The following is a 19,685-nucleotide window of genomic DNA, read 5'->3' as shown; positions in this document are numbered from 1 at the left end:
CTTTTTGGCACCAAGCGCCCAAAGCGTGTGCACGCATCCCCTAAGTTTAACACATGCATGCCATGCGCGTGCACCCCACGCGTGCGTGGCACAGACCTGAAGACCAGCTGGCCAGTGGGAAGCACGCGCATGCGCAGCAGAGCTGAGCTGTGCCCAGAGAAAGGGCTCTGCATGCCACTTCCGTCGTGTGTGCCATAGGTTCGCCATCACGGCACTATAAGATCGCACCCTTTTAAAAAAAAATCAGAAATATTTTCATGAACAGTGTCTTGAACATGATGGCTTACAGTTTTCTGATTACTGAGAATACAGCACTAATAGGACTATTTTTTTTGAAGATTAAGAGAAAGAAACATTTACATCTTTTTGTTGTGTTCTCGTCATCCCAAATCAATTCATTGCAGGATGAAGTTATTCTCATGAAGGTATATGAGTGTAATGTAGGCGGGAAGACACGTTTTTTCAATTTTCCAATCTCAGGCAGAGAGTGAATGATTGCCCCTTCAGATAGCTTCTCTGCTGGAGTGGGAATTAGAATTTGGATCTCCAGTCCTAACCATTACATTACAGTGGCTCTTATGCACAGCTTAATAGTGTGAAATATTGGAAAGAAACTATTCTGTTGTCTCAGTGCTTTTTTTGATTCTTTGGCAATACAAGTAATAAGTTCATAATTATGAATGTATGTTCATTAGTAAGAATTTTCTGCAATGAACTGAACCATGCTTTTTTTTTCATTGTCTGTGAAATAATGTCAATGTTGTAAGCAATCTTTCTTTAAAAAATTATGAAATTTCCAAGCTCAGAATCTCAGATGGAATTCAGGCAAACAGTATTTTGTCCTAGGAACCTTTCCAGCAGCTCTCCTTCAAGTTCAGATTGCCACATCATCACCATCAGAACATTAAAGTCAAATTGTGATCAACATTTCAGGCATATTTGCTTTCAACAAAAGCAAATTAATTTAAAGTTAAAGTGTAAGCATAGTAGGCATATTTGCTATATGTTAACATTGTTAAATGAGTGTGTGTCTCAAGAGTATTATACCTCTCTGACTCTTTTACTCTGAGCAGTTTGTATAAAGTGTGTGTGGCTGGGCCACGTAGGCTAGCTAGAAGTTGACAAAAATAAAACATGTGGCTTCTTACTTGGCTGATGCAGAATCAAAATATGCAAGCTAGGTCATGGGAACTTGCTGTAGACTATATTTAAATGTTTTTAGCATAGCTGTGATGAAAATGGTGCTTATTCAAACTGATTTATCTACAGGTGTCTGAAGTATGAATTTAAAAGGCATCTGGCACAGTTGACCTGTAATTATTATTCGGATCTGTCATCACAGATATCCCTCTAATTCGGTGTAACCAATCCTAAACTCCTGTGTGTACATTATTCATTCTACTACAACCTCCCTCTCCTTTTACATTTGGCTCTTTGCCACCAAAAGATCGTTCTGATTTGCTTTAATTTTGGCTTCTGGACTATTAATTAGTGTAGTATTCAAAATACATTTAATTAATGGCTTTCTAATTGGAATAAATAAACTTGTATATTTCATCCCCAGATCTTTATGTAAACAATATTATTGGGATTCATGTAATCTTCCATTTAACTTTCCTCCAGTGCCTGGGCATTTAGTTCAGTGTATGGAAACAGCAATTTTGACTTCGAAATTTAAACAAGGATCAAGCCCAAGTTGGTACTTGAATTAAAAAAAACAAGGTACACACACTGGGATGAAGGGCAGGCAGAAGGAAGAGAGAAGAAAGAAGGAAATTGCAAACATCTTCCATAATGTGCCCAAGGAATGTAGCCATTTGGTGTCAAAGTCAACTCAAAAGGCATCTTTGTTTATATATACATATTTGGAAGATTCTAATGTGTATATTGGAATAAGTTTTCAATTCAGTTGTGTAACCTCAATTTGGTGTTTCAAAGATATGTCTGATACCACCATCAGTCCCTAACTTTAATGCTTTGGTGACCAGAATCATTTCCACTTAAGAGTTTGACAAGGTGCTCGTGCAAATAGTGTATTTAGGGGACAGTGGGATCCCATATTTTGAACAAACATTTGAATTGTTTTGGAAATTACAATTAAGCCTATTTTAAACTTACACTAAAGTGGAATGTGTATTACTGTGTACCAGATGGATGAAGTTGGTGCTGTAGAGATAATTCTATTTCAGGAGAGTATACAGGTGAAAATAAGTTTCACTACTGATCTCTTTCTGGAGATCTTGGCCCTGCTTTGGTAAGAAAAGTGATGGCCAAGATTGATTCCAAGATCCGGAATAAGACTTGTTTATTAAAAAGTAGTGATATAGTGAGCAGGAAGACAAAAGGATTTGAAGTTTCCCCAATCTCAAGGTCATTTTGTAGAATAAGGATTCCCTTTCCCATGCTGTATGGTTTATCAAGTGAAAGATTAAGGACAGTGGTCTAGTTATCATAAAGAGACTCCAATGAAGCAAAAATAGCTGCACATCTCAATCCCAGGCTGACCAATATCCCATGGCTGAAAATTATTGAGATCTGGGTAAGGAGGAACAAGCTTAAATTCAACTTGTTGAATTTAAAGAGTGACTCTATGTTTTTGGCTATGAAATTTCCATCTTTAGTTTTGAATGAGATATAATTTCCCCAGAAAGAATTGTTGTGCAATTTTAGGAACCTCCTAGATTCACAGCTCCTGTTTGAGGAGGCCATGGGTTCTTTCCCCCATATATGCCTGGTGCATGAATTCCAGCCCTTAGACTAGGAATCCTTTTTCACAATTGTTCATGCCTTTGTCACTTCATGTTTGGACTATTGCAGTGTGCTATTTATGGGATTATAATAAAAGACCACTTGGAGCTGGATCAAAGTATAGTGATAGGGACATGTACTGACACATCTCAATATCCCATGTAACTTCCATTCCATTACATGAGAGCCTTTAGTTATCAGTAAACCTCTGGGTACAATTCAAAGTGTTGATTGTGACACATAAAGCTCTTAATGAAATAAGATTTGTATCTCAGAAATACTATTTTTCTCCCAATGTTTCAATTCCTATCCAGTAAGAATTGAGAATTGGCATGCTCCAAATTCCATATTTAAAACGGTGTCCATTGATGGGAGTTAGACTTCTCAGGCCAGGGTGCCTGCCATCTGGAATAGTTTCCCTGTGGTAAATTCTTTTTAAAATGTGCTGTTTTTTTGACTGTAAGTAGTTAATAATATGTAGGGTGCTGCCATGTGTTGCACTTTTGTGCATGATGTTGCATAATGTTGACAAGTGTAATTTGGACATTCTCCTCCACGCTGCGATGAGAATCCAGGAATGGGATATGACTGCTCCCTCTGATGTCATCAAGCTGAGTCTGCCATAGTATAAAAAGCCAGCCTCTGCTGTTAGCCCCAGCTTTTTGACTCAGCTCTTTCCACATCAATGAGCTAGTGTCTCTGGAAGTTTTGCATACTCAGTAGCAGCATCGAAATAGCAAGGAAAGAAGAAAAAACATCATCAGCACAGTTCCCCGGGACCTGGTAGAGCTGTGCCATCCAGGAGAGCAGGGGTCTGCTCTCCTGCAGCATCGAGGCTTTGGCACTGACTTCAGCTCGCTCTTTCAGCAGAGCCTCCCACATAGTTTCTCTCAGCGCGATCCTGGAACAACCACTCCACAGTTGATTTTTGAAGCACTGTTATCTGTGTCTCTCAGTGTCAGGATTCCAGCAGTTACTCCAATTAAATCATGAGCCTCGAGCCACACTCCCAAAACTAAAAAGGATTTATTTGAAGTTGACATTCTGGCATTAGCCTGGGCGTAGCCAACTCTGAGACACGTAATTCACTGTCACTCTTGATCCTGCTTCCCCACACTACCCCTCTGGGTGTATCATCCAATGAAACACATCCATAGCCAAGAGTCATCAATCATGCTCTACAATTAGATTTTTGCAGAGCAGAAGCTTCAGTCATCTAATCAGTCCTGAAGAAAATATGAATAGAATGTACTTTTGATTCCACCCTGCTGCCTGCTCTTTGAAACTCCACCCCCTATAAAACGTGCATACAAAATGTTTTATGAGTTGATACTCAGCTGTTTTCCCAAGCCGCTATGATCACTCGGGGTCTTTCCTAGACCTAAGGAGCATGTTCTTCAATGAGGTGATTCTTACGCATAAATTAATACCTGTAAATAATGCATGAATTATTGTTATAAGATAAGCACTACAAATTGCTGTTATTGAGTGATATATTTTTTATGTTTTTAATGTAATAAATGTTCAATCAAGTTTGAATAGGCCTCAAATTAGAGCAGCTACCTTTGGGCCTCACAGGAGAACCAGCTTACCTGGCCCAGGCATTAAGGCAACACGTTCTTAGAGGAAGCTCACAGCGCCTCTTGTGTTGATCCTTCTGGCAACATGGAGAGTGATAGGGCCCATTCTGATCACCCTGGCCTTGATGAAGCCCATTATTCAGAGGCACCCATGAGAAGAGAAAGCAGTGAGGCCATTCTGCAAAAAGGGAACCTGCAGACAAAATTAGAACCAAGGCCTTTGCGCCCAAGAAGGTGTCAAAATCCAAACTCGGGGCTGAAAAAAGGCATGCTGCATTGGAAAAACCATTTGCCAAGATGAGAAGGCGGAACCAACAATCCTTTCAATCAGCAGAATTGCAGGTCTGTCCAGAGGCTGTGACCTGGGCAGGGGAGGGTGAAACTAATTCTACCAGCCATCTACAAGCATAGTCCCCAGAGAGAGTAGATGAAGACATTTTCCCCAAGATTTGAGTAAGTCTGGACCTAACTCCAGACAGGCAGTCTTGGTTCCAGGAACTTCCAATCCTCAGGGTTATATGACACAGGTTGGCCAAGCCTTCGCCCACTGGATCCTCCCACAAGCAGCAGACCTAATGATATCAAGGACATGGTTTCGGTGGCCATCAGATAGGGTCTAGCTGAAGGGTTTCAACAACTCCTTCATCCTTTGGGAAGGGTTCAATCCTTATTCCCTGCCTTTTCTCAGGGGGTCCCTCCTACCCAGAGGGTGTTTCCTAGACCCCATGAGTATAGTTGCCCTTCCACCCATTTTGAATGGGGTGACTATGAGGATAGGGACTATATAAATCCTTCAGAACATAGTCACTCCCCTACATCAGAGGAGGAGGAAGGCGAGATCAGGGTTTCTAATCTGTCAGAGGAGGAAAGGCTTAGGCCTGAGCAGCCCTCCTCTGCACTCCTACAGAGCTGGAAGATGTACTCAAAGCTGAAGACGAGAGGTCTGAACAGACCCTCAAGCGCACCCACCAGGCCGTGGCTTGGGCGGTCCGGGCCTCTATGGTAGCAGAGGTTATCGCTACGCTGGCTGCATCAACTGCAAGATCGTTTGCCAATGACTGATTTCAGGTCTCACCAAGATCTGAATAAGATAATCATGGTGGCACAATTTATGGCTGACGCCACTTTAATCTCGGCAAAATTTGCCTCAAGGTCATTGGCATCCTTGGTGGCAGTGAGATGTCTTCTGTGGCTGTGAAATTGGCAGTCAGACTCTCATCGCAAATGGAAGCTGGCATCAGCTCCATGGTCTGGTGAGAAACTGTTTGGGGAGGGCCTGGACCCTTACCTGGTGAGACCAGGGACAAAAGAAAGGTCGTTTCATTGGGTTAGGTTAGAGTAGGAATGTTGTCCCGCTCCATACTTCTGACCTTCCTCCTTTCAGTCTGAGTCCAACATTCACCAGAAGCAGCAACCTGAGAGTGTGGGCAAGCAGCAGCAGTTTGCTGGTAAATGGCCCTTTCGAGGAGGAGGAGGTTGTCCATTCTGACACACGAAGTGACTGCCTTCCCTCCTCCCATTGGAGGCTGTCTGGCCTTCTTCGCCTCCGGATGGGAGGAGTCAACATCAGACGCCTGGGTGCTCAAGACAGTGAGGTTGGATCTTCAATTCGAATTCCTCTCCCCCCCCCAAAGTTTTTTGTTTGCTGTCCAATATCTCAGGACAGGTCCAAACATTTGTGGAATCGGCCATTCATTATCTAGTGGACATAAGGGCCATACAGGCGATTCCAGTGAATTAATGGGGACTAGGGTTCTACTCAGCTCTTCGTGATCCCAAAGGTCTCGGGGGGTGGAGAGCAATTCTCGAATTCAAGTCTTTGAATAAGTTCATTCCCTACAGGTGTTTCACGTTGCAGTCCCTACATTTCATCCTAGAGATTGTTCGGGAGGGTGACCTCCTCTCATCCATAGGCCACAGAGGCAAACCTCCATATTCCTAACTGGCTCCATCACTGCCAGTTTCTGCACTTCCGTTACAACAACACTACCAGTACCGGTCCCTTCCGTTCGGCCTCTCATCAGCCCCCAGGGACTTCACCAAAATCTTGGTAGCTTTGGCAGCATCTCTTTGAGCTCTACCGGTGAGGGTCCAATGCTAGCTAGATGACATCCTGATCCATTCATCTTCGATCCACTTCACCCTTCACAACCTTCAGTCCATGATGCGGCTCCTGCAAGATCATGGGTTTTCCATCAACTTTAAAAAAATTCATCTGCTTCCAATGACCTGGTTTCTTCATCTTGGGGCGATCATTGGCACGACTCTCCTTGCAAGGTCTTTCTGTCCCCAGATTGGAAGGAGAGTCTAAACGACCTGATCCACCAGATTCGACAGCAGCACACAGTTCTTCTGTCTCTCCTGTCCCAGCTCCTTGGGAAAGTGATTTCCTGTATTGGCATCTTACTGTGGGCCCGTCTTCATGCCTGGGCTCTGCAATGGTTCCTGCTGCCATTTCAATGGGTGGGAACCAGCTTCTCTACCATCAGAGTCCGAGTTCCTCCATTCTTTCTGGTGGTGGCCTAACCCAGGCCATCAGGAAAGGACAATTTTTCAAGGAACTGAAGAGGATCATGATCATGAGAGATGCCCAGTCTTTACAGCTGGGGAGGTTCATCTACAAAGCAACATAGCTCAGGGGAATTGGTCCCAGACAGACAGGTCCTGCTCCATCAATTGGCTAGAACTCAAGGCATTTTCCTGGCTCTAAAACACTTCCGGGACAAGGTGAAGGGGTCCCACGTGTTGGTCATGACAGACAATGTGGTCGCCAAGGCCCATGTCAACAGATGGGGACCAGGTCCAAGGCCTTGATGTGGGAAGCCAAATGTCTGAGGCAGTGGGTGGAGAGACACCTTCTATCCCTCAGAGTAGACCACATCTTGGGGGTCGACAACACCCAGGCTGACTGGCTGAGTCGGACCAAGGTCGACCACTCAGAGTGGAGTCTCCACCCATTCTTGTTCCAGGAACTTTCCGACAGATTCAGATCCCCAGCAGTAGACCTATTTGCCACTCCCCAGAATGCACAGGTAGTCAGATTCTTTACCAGGTGGGCTTCCAGTGGTGCTTCCGTCAAAGATGAACCAGAGACCGTGATTGTGTGTGGCTTTGATCTGTGCTTTTTCTGTTGGAGGGGTCCTCAAGGGACTGGATTCATCTGACCCTTGGAGGGGTGGGGAAGAGGGGGAGACCACCAGCTGGGTTGAGGGGAGCTACATCTCCCCTCCCTGGCTTGGTATACTCTCCTAGAAGATAGGGAGATGTGGCAGTTTAATGGCTGCCCTGAAGATGGGAAGCTTTGGGACAAGTATGTGCTGGAGTGGTGAAGAAGACTTTGAATGCTTTTTGACAACCCCTAAAATCAGAAAGAAAGAGTCCTCATTTGGAAGAGTGGTAGCAGCGAATGGGAAATAAAAGGAAAATATAAAGTAAATAAAAAAACGGAAATAAAAGAACTATAGGAAACCAGAGACTAAATTTGGAATAATATACAGAATTGGGCACTAATTAGGCATTGGATAAAATGCTGGACTTACCTGGAATGAATAAAATTTAATGTTAATACAACGGAAAAGAGAATTTAAAAAAAGAACTTTGAAAATTGAAGAAATATAGAGCGCCATCTAATGGTTAGAGATATTTCCTCTTCTATGATTTTATGGAAAATTACTGGTTCTATAAATATGTGAAAGAGAAAAGAAATGAAATAAAAGATTAGTAGCATAACAAGAACCCTGGAAGTCTTTTAAAAAGTGGGGATTGCAGCAAACTATAAATGAATGTAATATTTTGGGACTGTTTGGTGTTGACTGTGACAAGAAAACAGAAGAAAGAGAAAGTGAGATAAAAGGAGACTTTTGGCAAGGACCATAACAGAAAGTTTGACTTTTAATAAAATAAAGAATAACTCAAAAGATTAAAGAAATGGAAGAAATAAGCAAAGAATTTAAGTCGGAACTGCAAACTGTGAGAGGAATGTTAAAAGAAAGAATGAGACTACTGGATATATTTGTTGGCAAAGTAATGGCGTTGCAGTTAGTAGAAGAACAAAGAAAGTTCAGAGAGGAGGTGTTAAAGGATAAGGAAAGCAGCCCAGATGAATATGGAGAACAAGGGCCATTGCCAAAAGACATAAAAGGATTTAAAATAGAGGTATTAAAGACAGAGGCAACAAATAAAAGACAAAACGCTCCCAATACTAAGCAAAAGACGATTCAATACAATTCTGTATTGAATACAGAAGCCTGATGAGGGCAGATGAGATTCTGCCGAAACGTTGCTACAACTTTAAAAGCACAACTATAATGACGTGGGAAAATACCCGAACAAAGCTGAATACCGTGTGTGTGTGTGTGTGTGTGTGTGTGTGTGTGTGTGTGTATTGTATACAAATTTTACTGTTATGAATCCTTTCCTTTTTATATATACATATCCTAAAATAGGTAATTGACTATTCAAATGATATTAGAAAACAGAATATGACAAATTTGGGGAAAGTCAAAATATGAATTATAGGCTATGGAAGCCAAAAGGGAAACTTAACTTTCTGTTTTCTTTTTTTTTCCATTGGTACATATGAAATATAAAATGTAATTGACTATAGAAAGGATATGAGAAAATAGAAAACATGATAAATTAGAAGGGGTCATGTGGAAATATAAAGTATTTATAATGAGAGTATTTTTTATGATTAAAACGGGAATGAAAATATATTAAAATATATAGATAAACTTTGGCTAAGTGGAAAGAAAGAAAAAACATGATTATTATATAATTATAAGAAAAGCAAAGATAAAGTGAGAGATATTAAGTTACTATTGTGATTTTTTTATAGATATATACATTTTAAAATATACAGTTGATTATTTAATGGATAATAGAAATGTATAATGAGAGTACTTCATTATAGTATTTACATACAAGCCATGCCCAGCCAGTCACATGACCACCAAACCACACCCACAAATTAGGCCATGCCCACATAACCAGTTAGTAGTCTCTAGGATTTATAATTATGAGTTTGATGGTCCATGAGGTCCAAAAGGTTCTATTATATATTGGCCTAGAGAAAATTAAGGATGATAACTATGTATAAAGCAAAATAAAATAGGTGGTAAGCTGAAAATGGCAATAATAGGGAATAAAGAATTGAAAATATATGTGTGGATGAAATGATATTGATACTGAATTAATGAATTAAATATGAAATGGAAATTTATTTAAAATAAGTGGAATGGATAATGACATGAGGTGATATACAAGATGGATGGAAATGTAAGTATGACTATGTATAAACGTTGTAATCTGGAACCACATTGCTCACATGAAGAGATATGTAAAAAATAAAAATCTCTTTTGGAAAAAAAAGATTATTCACCAGATTTCCTATTAAGGGAGCGGAGGAGACCAATGCACTTCAGAGCAGATGACTTCCAGGTCTCCTCTATGCCTTTCCCCTCTTCCTATCATTCCGGCCGTACTTTGGAAGATGTTGGAGGAAAAGGCGGAGCTGATACTTCTGGTGCCTGATTGGCCCAGGAGGCTCTGGTTTGCCGACCTGGTGAATCTGTTTGTTGCCCAATCGTGGAAAATCCCAGCCAACAGGATTTCCCTCCACCAAAGAGCCTTACTCCCTGGACTATCAGTGGTTACGGTTTGCCATATGACATTTGAATGGAAATCTCTGAAGGACACTAATCTACCAGACAAGGTGATTCAAACTGTCCAGGCATCTCGTAAGCCTTCAATCCACCGCATCTATGATGCCACCTCGAGGGCCTTCTGTAGTTGGTATTTGAAGGCGGCCCAGGACCCCACATCTGCTTCAGTTGTAGATGTGCTGATGTTCCTCCAGGATGGTCTAGATAAAGGACTCGCCTAACACTCTTCACTGTTAGGTGGTGGCTTTGTCATCAGTGTTGTCATGGGAAAATTCTTCTTTGTCCCACCATCCATCAATTCACAGATTTTTGAAGGGAGCCTTCAATCTTCATTCCCCCAGTAGTTCATAGATATCCCACTTGGGATCTCCAGAAGGTACTCCAGGCCCTGACAGGACCCCCGTTTGAATCTTTGAGATTGGTGAGCCTACGTTTTTTGATGCTCAAGGTGGGCTTTCTGGTGGCTATAATAACATTGCCCAGAAGGGTTTCTGAGTTGGCAGCTCTCTCAGTGATGCAAGATTTGTGCATCTTTCACGAGAACAGAGTAGTTTTATGTTTAGACCATTCTTTTGTTCCAAAGATTAATTCTTGGTTCCACAGGGCATAAGACATAGTCCTACCAGATTTCTGCCCTAGGCCTCAACATGAGTTGGAACACAAGTGGCATATGTTGGATTTGCGGAGAGCTCACTGTATCTATGTTAAACGTACTGCTACATTCGCAAGACAGAAGTGATGTTCATGTCCTTCCAACCGGCTTCCTTGGGAAGTAAGGCTTCCTCATCCATGATGAGCAGATGGATCAGGGCATGTATTTCCACTGCCTACAAGACTTTATCTCTTCCAGTTCCCAAGAAGCTCACAGCTCACTCTCCTAAGAGTGCAGCGACCTCAGCTGCCTGGGCTACCCAGGCGTTTTATCAAGGAGATCTGCAGGGCTGCTACCTGGGTATTGCCTTCTCCATTTATCCAGCACTGTCAGCTGGACTCCTTCGCCTTTGCAGAAGGAGCATTTGGGAGAAGGATGCTCCAGAAGGTTCTTCCAGTGTTGGACTGAACCCTTCCTTGGACATGGAGGCTTTGGTATGTCCCATTCCTGGACTCCCGTCGCAGCATGGAGGAGAATGGGCGTTGGTATATTTACACTGAGAATGCCCTTTCTATACAAGCTGCTAGAGAGTCCCACCCTGTGTTCATCTGGTCTTGGTTGGGAAAGGTTCTTTTCACTGTTTTATCTTCCAGAGACACACTAGATCTGTCAAGTTTCTTCACCAAAAAGCTGGGGCTAGCAGCAGAGGCTGGCTTTTTATACTGTGGCAGACTCAGCTCGATGACATCAGAGGGAGAAGTCATATCCCATTCCTGGACTCTCTAGCAGCATGTATAGAAAGGGCGTTCTCAGGTAAATATATCAGTGCCCAATTTAAAGCAGCACTTTGATGGCCAAACACAAAATATCAGCAGCTAGGGATTTTGAATGAATTACTTTCTGCATATTTATTCTCAGAATTGCAATAAAATAGACATAGTGACTTCCAAATGTATATTGAATGCTTAGGATCACACTTAAAGCTGTCACTTTATTTTATAGCATGATCCACTAACATTCAGTGTTGATATATACCTATTAGATTAATATTACTGTGAAATTTTCTTAGATTTTGGGAATTTTAGCTATGTATTCAAGACAAAAATTCTGATCTGGGAAAGATGGCATAACTTGATAACGCTTGTAATATTTTTATTCCATAGTGGCTTACTCTATTTATACCTTTATTAAGATCTTTTTCCCCATTTGGTCAAACTTTTCAAATAGTGTCTTACATTTTTGGCTGTGGGTTAGCTTAAATTGGATGCCTTTCTCTGTTCAACTTAAAAACAAGCCCACAATGCAGCCAAACATAACATTTTATTCTAATGCAATATTTCTTTCCAATATTCGCCACCCCTTACAAGGTCTTTACAATGTATAAAATTTGGATGTGATTCAGAGAGAGTTTTTTAAATATAATTTATATATATTTTTTATAATTTTATAATTTTTTATATATATTTTAATATATCCTCTTAACATTTCACTGTCCTCCTTTTTATTTTGTTTTAAATTTTCTTGCAGGTTATTAGATTGAGTTGAGTGACCTGGACACTTTTTATTTTAAAAAATGTAGGGTTGTTCTGGGTGTAATTATTAAATACCTGTCATTCTAGTGTGTGTACAAGTAGAAACTGGAAAGTATATTTGATCCTCAAAAAACTTGATTTTTTTTAAAAGTTTTATAGAATGTATTTTTTGCTAAGTAAAAAAAATTTATAAGAGTAATTTGAATTTGAAATATAAATTGTAGTAACAGTGTAACATCACAAAATTAGTGGTTACGTGTAATATGTGGAAATCACCAGACTGAATTAGAAAACAGAATTTGAAAAATAAACAGAGTAAAAGGTGATTTATGACTATGTCATAGTGACAGTTCCCCTGCTATGCCTTATAATTGATTAGGTGTCACCAAGTCAATGTAAACTATTGCAAGCCACACAGGTGTGTGGTCTGTCCCCAACCTGGTCCTTGCGATCTTCTAGTTTTGCATCCTTTGCCACTGTAATTGAATTTATCCCAACATACTGGTGATTGTTTTCTTCTCTTTGTAATTAGAGACAGAATGTCTGTGAATATTAGATAGTGTAGAACATGACCAAGAAGGTGCTGTTGCTTTAGTGACTTGCTTGATCAAAGCAGGAAGAGAGTGTGAGACTAAATAGCCCTTTGGATTCCTCTAGGTTGGCAATTTTTTGTTCGTGATCAACAGTTAGAATTTGCTTTTGGTTGAATTAGTTACTAAAAATACACTCTTCCTCCACATAGTGTTCTAGAAAGGAGTAAATATTGGATAGGAAGTTAAATATATATGTTTTAGTGCATAATGATCTGCTGTTATTCTTTAAATTGTAGGTTTTTGTATATGCTGGATTATTGTTACTTTTACTTATTATAGTTTGTGAGCTTTTCACTCACAAGAGCTACAACATTCTGTGCATTATTATAGTTGATGTACTTCTTTCCTGTAGATGTAAGGTTTTGAAATTTTATTTATGGTGACTTTGAGTATTTAAAAAGCTACATGCTAGGCAGAAATTCAGTTGGTACAGCTATTCATGCCATGGACATTCTGTGAGGAAAAGAGCTGTACTTGTTTAACTGTTGATTACATGCCAAAATCCAATGTCAGGAGACATTTGGCTAAGCCTGGCTAAAATAAAGTTGAACCACCAGATTGTTTTAATGCATGATGGGAAACATGGATGAGTGGGCAAAATATGATAGAAAACTTGGTAGAATGTGAACCTTGTTGGAAAGCTTTTAAAGCCTGGCCAAAATCTTGTAACAAGAACCCCAATTTAATTAACTGTAGATACTTTTTATCAATAAACTCTGTTTTCATATCCATACCTAAAATAGCCAAGAAATCTTCTAAATAAAATATGTTTCCTTTTTACATGATTATTTATTGACGTTATGTTGGTTTGAACTTATTTCCTGAAACATAATCTGGAATAATATTTAAAGAAAAGTATTTATTATTACAGAAATAATTTATTTAAATATGCACTCTGTAAGAGGATTTCTTAAAATACAGTTCTTCCTGTTTATATTAACAAAGTATTGGTTAATGTGAAATAGTCCTCTTGGATAGATTTCTTATTTATGGCTTATGCTTTTGAAGATGTAAACTACCTTTCTACCAGGCAGTTAACTTCTTAAGAATTTTTATAAGTTTAATTTCCTCTTTAAAATCAAATTTTATTTGAGGTAGGTACCATTGCCCTATATTTAATTCACCTTTTGAAAACTGAACAGCATGAGGAATGAATATAACTCTCATGCCCTTAAAATACAGCATTTCCAGACAGGTACCTGAAATGTAGGAGTCCACTCAATTTAGTGCCTTTTTCAGTTGCTGCAGTTGTATAATTGTGGGTTTTCTCTGTGAGTATGGCTAAGAATTCTTATTTTTGGAGTGGCATTTTACAGATGTTTGGCACAGAACTTTAGTGGCTTGCTCATAGTTTCTAGATCATGATTTTATATTTCCTTGCCCACTTTTTTTGGGGGGGGGCAGGGGTTGGAGAGGGATGGAAACCATATATTTTTGTCATTCAGAGATTTACTAAAGTCATGTAGGAATAGAGGCCTTTGTTTCAGTTGCTTTATGGAAAACAAATCAAGGTGGCTGGCTCAGTAGATTCATTCATCTTCAAATTAAAATAGTTTACCTTCTCTTTTCTAAAAGTATACTTAACAGATAATCAGCTATGTATTCCCTTGCTAATTCAAATTTTCTTATATCCATTATATATGGGGAACTTTTTAAAAGTTCGGTTATCAAGGATAAAAGTTAAAGTAATACCTCTTAGTTTTGATGAAAAAGCTAGATGATTTAGCAAAATAGCAAGATGCTCTTATAGTTGGTCCAAATCAAAATTGATACCAATGAGTAAAAAATACCTATTCATTTAAGGAATAGCTATTTGTACTGGATCTATTACATAATTAGGTATGTGTGTACCAAAGGACATAATTCAGTAACAGTTAATAAACAGATTTCTTCAGATATTAATAGATGGGAGCCATTAAACTCATTACAATTTGGGGAAAGATGAAAGATGATTAAATGATGAAAAATAAAATTAATTTATATTCTGAGGAAATTCAAATTTATATACCTGGAAAATATCTTCAGAAAATATATCCTTTGTTTAGAACATTTCTGTGGTACTCTAGAAAATTCAATTACTATTTAATGCAGGAGGATTTTGGTTTTTCATATGTGGAATTATATTACCATGCTTAACTATTATCAAGTATTAACTATTGATTTGGGCCACTTTGTAATATACATATATAGTAACTTTATTGGCTGGACAAGATTTAACTATTGAAACTCTGGTACTTTGGGGAACAATTGCATCCATTAGAAAATTATGAAATGTAATGTGTGGTTTTTTTTTAAAATCGCCCATTTTTCCATGCCAAATTTTGCTGGGATTGTCATTGTTAAGCAATGCACTCATGTAACATTGTTTTACAATTGCATCACTTAGTAATGAAAATTTTAGTCCTGGTTATCATTCTTAACCAAGCTCTACCTGTATTCCTTAATTGTCTGACAATTTTGGAGAAACTTTTTCTACAATGAGGAAATTACTTGAAAATTTTGGTAAGTTAAGGAGTGGTAAACTGGTATTTTAGTGTAAAGTATATTGATAATAATACATCTCTTCCTGCCCTTCTCATTCACAGGTTGTCAAGATGAGAAAAGAAGTGAAGAAAATCAGAGTTTTAACAATTCGAAAACTAACAAGGCATATTGCTAAACTGAAGGGAAAAAAGTAAGTTTAATTCTTTTTTGTACTTCTATGATTTTTGTATAGAATAAATGGGAAAATATAATTGTGTCTGATTTCTGACCATGTAAGCTGTTATATTGGTGGAAGAAGGCTAATTCAAGTCAAACATGTCCTCATGTTTTGTATGCTTTTAACATTTAAATTATAGTACCTGAAATCCTATTTTATGATAGTTTGATAGTCATATATCAGAATGGGTTAGTGGTCTGTATGAAAGCATAACATGTAAAAAATTGTAATGGCCATAAATGACCTTACATGAAATCAAGTATTTTTTTAAAAAAAATTTTTTAAGTCTTTTTTAAAAAAGACTCTGATTTTAACATTGTACAGTGTGATAATCTTTACAGAATAGTAGGCTATTACTTTAGTGGGCATGCATTTATCGGAAACTATTAATACTGACCAGAAAATACATTAATTTTAGAACAAGCAGACCTAGACAAATGTCAATTCCTTATAGAGAACAGTTGTATTATGTCTGAGTCTGATATAGTTGGAAGAGAGTTAAAAGAATATATGCTGCTTTTATTGCTTTAACAGCCACATTTGACTTGTTTTCACATTTCTTACTTAGAATCAAACTTGCTTCCAGTTCAGTTAAACTTTTTTTTAAGTAAAACATTTTATGAAAATATTTCAGTTCTAATTAGATAGCAAGGAACAGTTAACTCTCTAACAGTTATTGTTACTTTAGGATCAAGAAGGAAGAATATTTATGCCTATTATTATGACTTGTTGCACATTTGTTAGATATTTAGACTGAATTTGACATCTTTTTCTACCTATTGAGTCTTTTCATATTATGTGAAGATGATGATGATTAGATTCAGCTAGGTCACCCAACATTGCAATTTTTCTACTTTAGTTCCTCTTGATGATACTGCAATAGCAGAAGAAAATTAAATTTGTTTTTAGCACTTGTCTCTTAAGGTATTTCTTTAAACTGTTTGATCTATCATTTTAATTACAAATATATTTAAAAAGCTGATTTTTTATGCAAAATGAAGAATTGTCCCCATAAAACTTTGTCTCATATATTTAAATGTTATGTTGTATTTTTAATTATTAACAATTAAGGCAAAATGAAATTATATTTGTTACATATGCAATCCAAAATTTTAAATATCCTTTTATTCCAAACCTGGGCATTCTATGGCCCATGGCTATCCCTTTCTGGCCCATAGTGATGGCAGCTCTATTGGTTTGACCCTCCACAATAGTCCCAGTTTCACATATGTCCCCTTGGGAAACTTAATTGCCTGCCCTTGTTAGTATTGCTGGAGATAAATTATCTATAAATATGGAAAGAAAATACATCCCGAACGTTTTTAAAATAGTTATTTTCATAGTTGTAAAAGTACTAATATTTATTTATATTACTCTGCTAGTTTCCAAACACTTGGAATGTAATTCAAAAGAACATGCCTAGCAAGCATCACAATAAATTTAATACCTGAAATAACTTCTTCTTAAAAGGGAGACATTAGTAGAATTCCCCATCATATGAATATGGGTGTCTTTTGAGAAGTATATCTCTAACAGTTAACTGATCTCTTTGTGCTTAAAAAGATTTATAGGTTTCCAGTAAAAATAACATTCTATTCAAGCAGGTGAGTTCTAAGTTAGGACCATGAATATAAAAAGTTGCAATTAAATTTGGAGATACTTTTGATAATATTGTAAATAAAACCATTGATTGGTCCTTAAAGTCATAGAAGCACCTAAAACTTAACAAAGCAAGTACGTGTAAACAATTACATAACTTTAAAAAGAACTTAAACATAATTATTAAATGTACTGTGTTAACAGACATCCTTTCATGGTAAAACATGTATGTAGCTATATTAGGCCTGCATGAAATATATATTTTGGAATAATATACATACACACATACATATACTAGGCCTGAACATATGGCCCATGAGACACATGCTACCCACAACCAGCCTTGTGCAGCTCACCAGTGTTCTTTGAAAAGTAACCAATTCATTACAGCCCAACATCACCATCACCTTGGCTTTTGTACCACTTCTACCCTATAGAGCACCTCCAAGCCTCACAGACATTGCCAGCTCTATTTCTGCTGGTGTGAAACAGCTGACTGGCATGCCAGTTATTATTTGTGGCCCGCAATTATTTTTTAAGGTATCAATCTGCCAGTTCCACTCTATAAGTTGTGCAGACCTGAGAAACACTGTCATTTGCATGCTAGTAAAATAAACACAGAGGATAATCCAACACAGATTAAATTCCTACTTGGAAAAAGAAATACTAGGTTTTCAAAACAGCTTTAGAGAAGACAAGAAACACAAGACATTATAACCAATGTATAATGAATAATTGAAAAAGCCAAAGAATAGCAAAAAAGAAACCTGACAAAGCAATGATTGTGTTGATGATGTTAAGCTGTTGATGTCAGGTTGTCAGCCTTAGGAAAATGGGAACACCAGAACAATCTCATTGTCCGCAGGTGAAATCTATAGGCCAGGAAGGTATACTATGAATACAACATAGTGAAACAGACTGACTCCAGTTGGTAAAGAAATAAGAATAGGCTGCATTTTATCCTTTTATTTATTCAACCTATATGCTGAATATATATTAAGTAAAGCAGGATTGGAAAAAAATTGAGCATGATTTTAAAATTAGAGAAAGAAATATCAATAATCTGCTCTATGCTGATGACACTACTGGGACAATGCAGTAGTGCATTAATAACAATATAGAACCCCTCTGCAAGTTCTATTAATAAAAGTTGAAGAACAAGGTGAAAAAATGGGACTAAACTTAAATATAAAAATCTAAATATAATAGTAGAACAATCAACCTTAGAATTGACCTTAAAGCTACTAAAGTGATACATACCTTCTGAGTTTTAGGCTCAATCATCAATAACATAAACAAGCAGTCAAGAAGTAAGCCACAGACTAGCACTTGTTAGAGTAGCCATAAAGACCTTGGAAAAAATATTGAGATGCCAGATGTGTCTTTACTTACAGAGATCAGAATTCTGATATTCTATGAAAGTGACACTATAAAAGCATATATTAAATTGTGAAGAAATAGGATAGAAAGAGTATTGATGCCTTGGAAGTTTGGTATTGGAGAAGAATCCTGAGAATGCATAGACAGCCAAGAAAACAATCAAAGGATTGTTCAACAAATCACCCAGAGTTCTTATTCAAAACACGTGTAAAATATTTTACTTCAAAAGCTAGGTCTTTTTGACGTTAGTCATCACAAGAAAACCTGAAGGACCAGGTCAGGGACAGATCACTATGGAGGAAAACCTATGTGGCTACTAATAGTTAAAAACAATTTGATCACATATAATCAATGAATCATATACAGATGATCCTTGTCTTATGATCAGTTGCTTAATGACCATTTCAACTTAAAATAGACATAAAACTACTTACAACCCATCCTTGAAGTTAGGACTAACGTGTCTTCCTGTGTAGTCACGTGATTACATTTCAAGCTCCTGGCAATCAGCTCACATTTATGATCCGTTGCAGCATCCTGAAAAATAGTAGAAAATGTCCATTAATATACTGGATTTGCTTAATGCCTGCAGTGGCTTGATTTACAACCATGTAAAAATGTAAAATTGAGTCATATCACATGTTGACCTGTTTAACAATCTTAGTAACTTTTAATGATCCAAATTCTGGACTCAATTGTCATTGTAAGTCAAGAACTATCTGTATTGTTATGCACAGTGTATAACATCAAGCATTCTTACAGTTTTAAACATAATTTATTGTCTATAAAATAATAATATGCCAATTGATAGATGATAGAGCTTTGGAAACCAATTAGGTGGCTTTTCAGAGCACTACTCCACATGACAAAGGTTGCAGCTTTGTCAGATCTTCAAAGGTAATACTGTGAGCAAAGCGTTTCCCTAAATGGCTTAAGAAAGGTGGGGAGCATAGAAGATAAATGTTTGTGATCACATATGTAGGTATGTGATACAATATGAAGTACATGCCTTTCTTTTTTAGGGGTAGTAAAGATGCAGTGTTGAAAAATCACAGACGTGCGCAGAGATTACTGGAAGAAATTCATGCTATGAAGGTAGTGCCATGCCTATTGTAAACAGCTCAAATTGCATGCAATTTAAATTCTACATATAGTTTGAAACTTTTGGTTTTCAAAGCTTTTTCATTTAAGTGAGCTTGTGGTTATAGCTCTTGTATATGCCAGGTTTGTCTATTTATGTCTGAGAAACGACCAGACTGTAAATTTGATGAGACACTACTGTAAAAAATTTTTATTT

The 19,685-nt window shown here is 37.8% G+C and overlaps 1 protein-coding gene across 2 annotated transcripts in view; it reads left to right on the top strand.

Moving 5' to 3' along the window:
- The window catches only part of SRFBP1 (serum response factor binding protein 1), a 69,247-nt gene that overhangs the window by 24,820 nt on the left and 24,742 nt on the right, over positions 1 to 19,685 (top strand). For both annotated transcript variants that reach the window (XM_087926914.1, XM_026720396.2), the window contains 2 exons: positions 15,294 to 15,382; positions 19,411 to 19,483. In XM_087926914.1, coding sequence (XP_087783040.1) covers positions 15,303 to 15,382; positions 19,411 to 19,483 — 153 coding nt within the window. In that variant the 5' untranslated portion in view covers positions 15,294 to 15,302. The remainder of the gene's footprint in view (positions 1 to 15,293; positions 15,383 to 19,410; positions 19,484 to 19,685) is intronic.

Source organism: Pseudonaja textilis, chromosome 2 (genome assembly GCF_049901715.1).
Source record: "Pseudonaja textilis isolate UNSWEBS1 chromosome 2, rPseTex1.2, whole genome shotgun sequence".
NCBI lineage: Eukaryota > Metazoa > Chordata > Lepidosauria > Squamata > Elapidae > Pseudonaja > Pseudonaja textilis.
The sequence above is the reverse complement of the archived record's forward strand: the minus strand, read 5'-3'. Positions and strand labels throughout refer to the sequence as shown.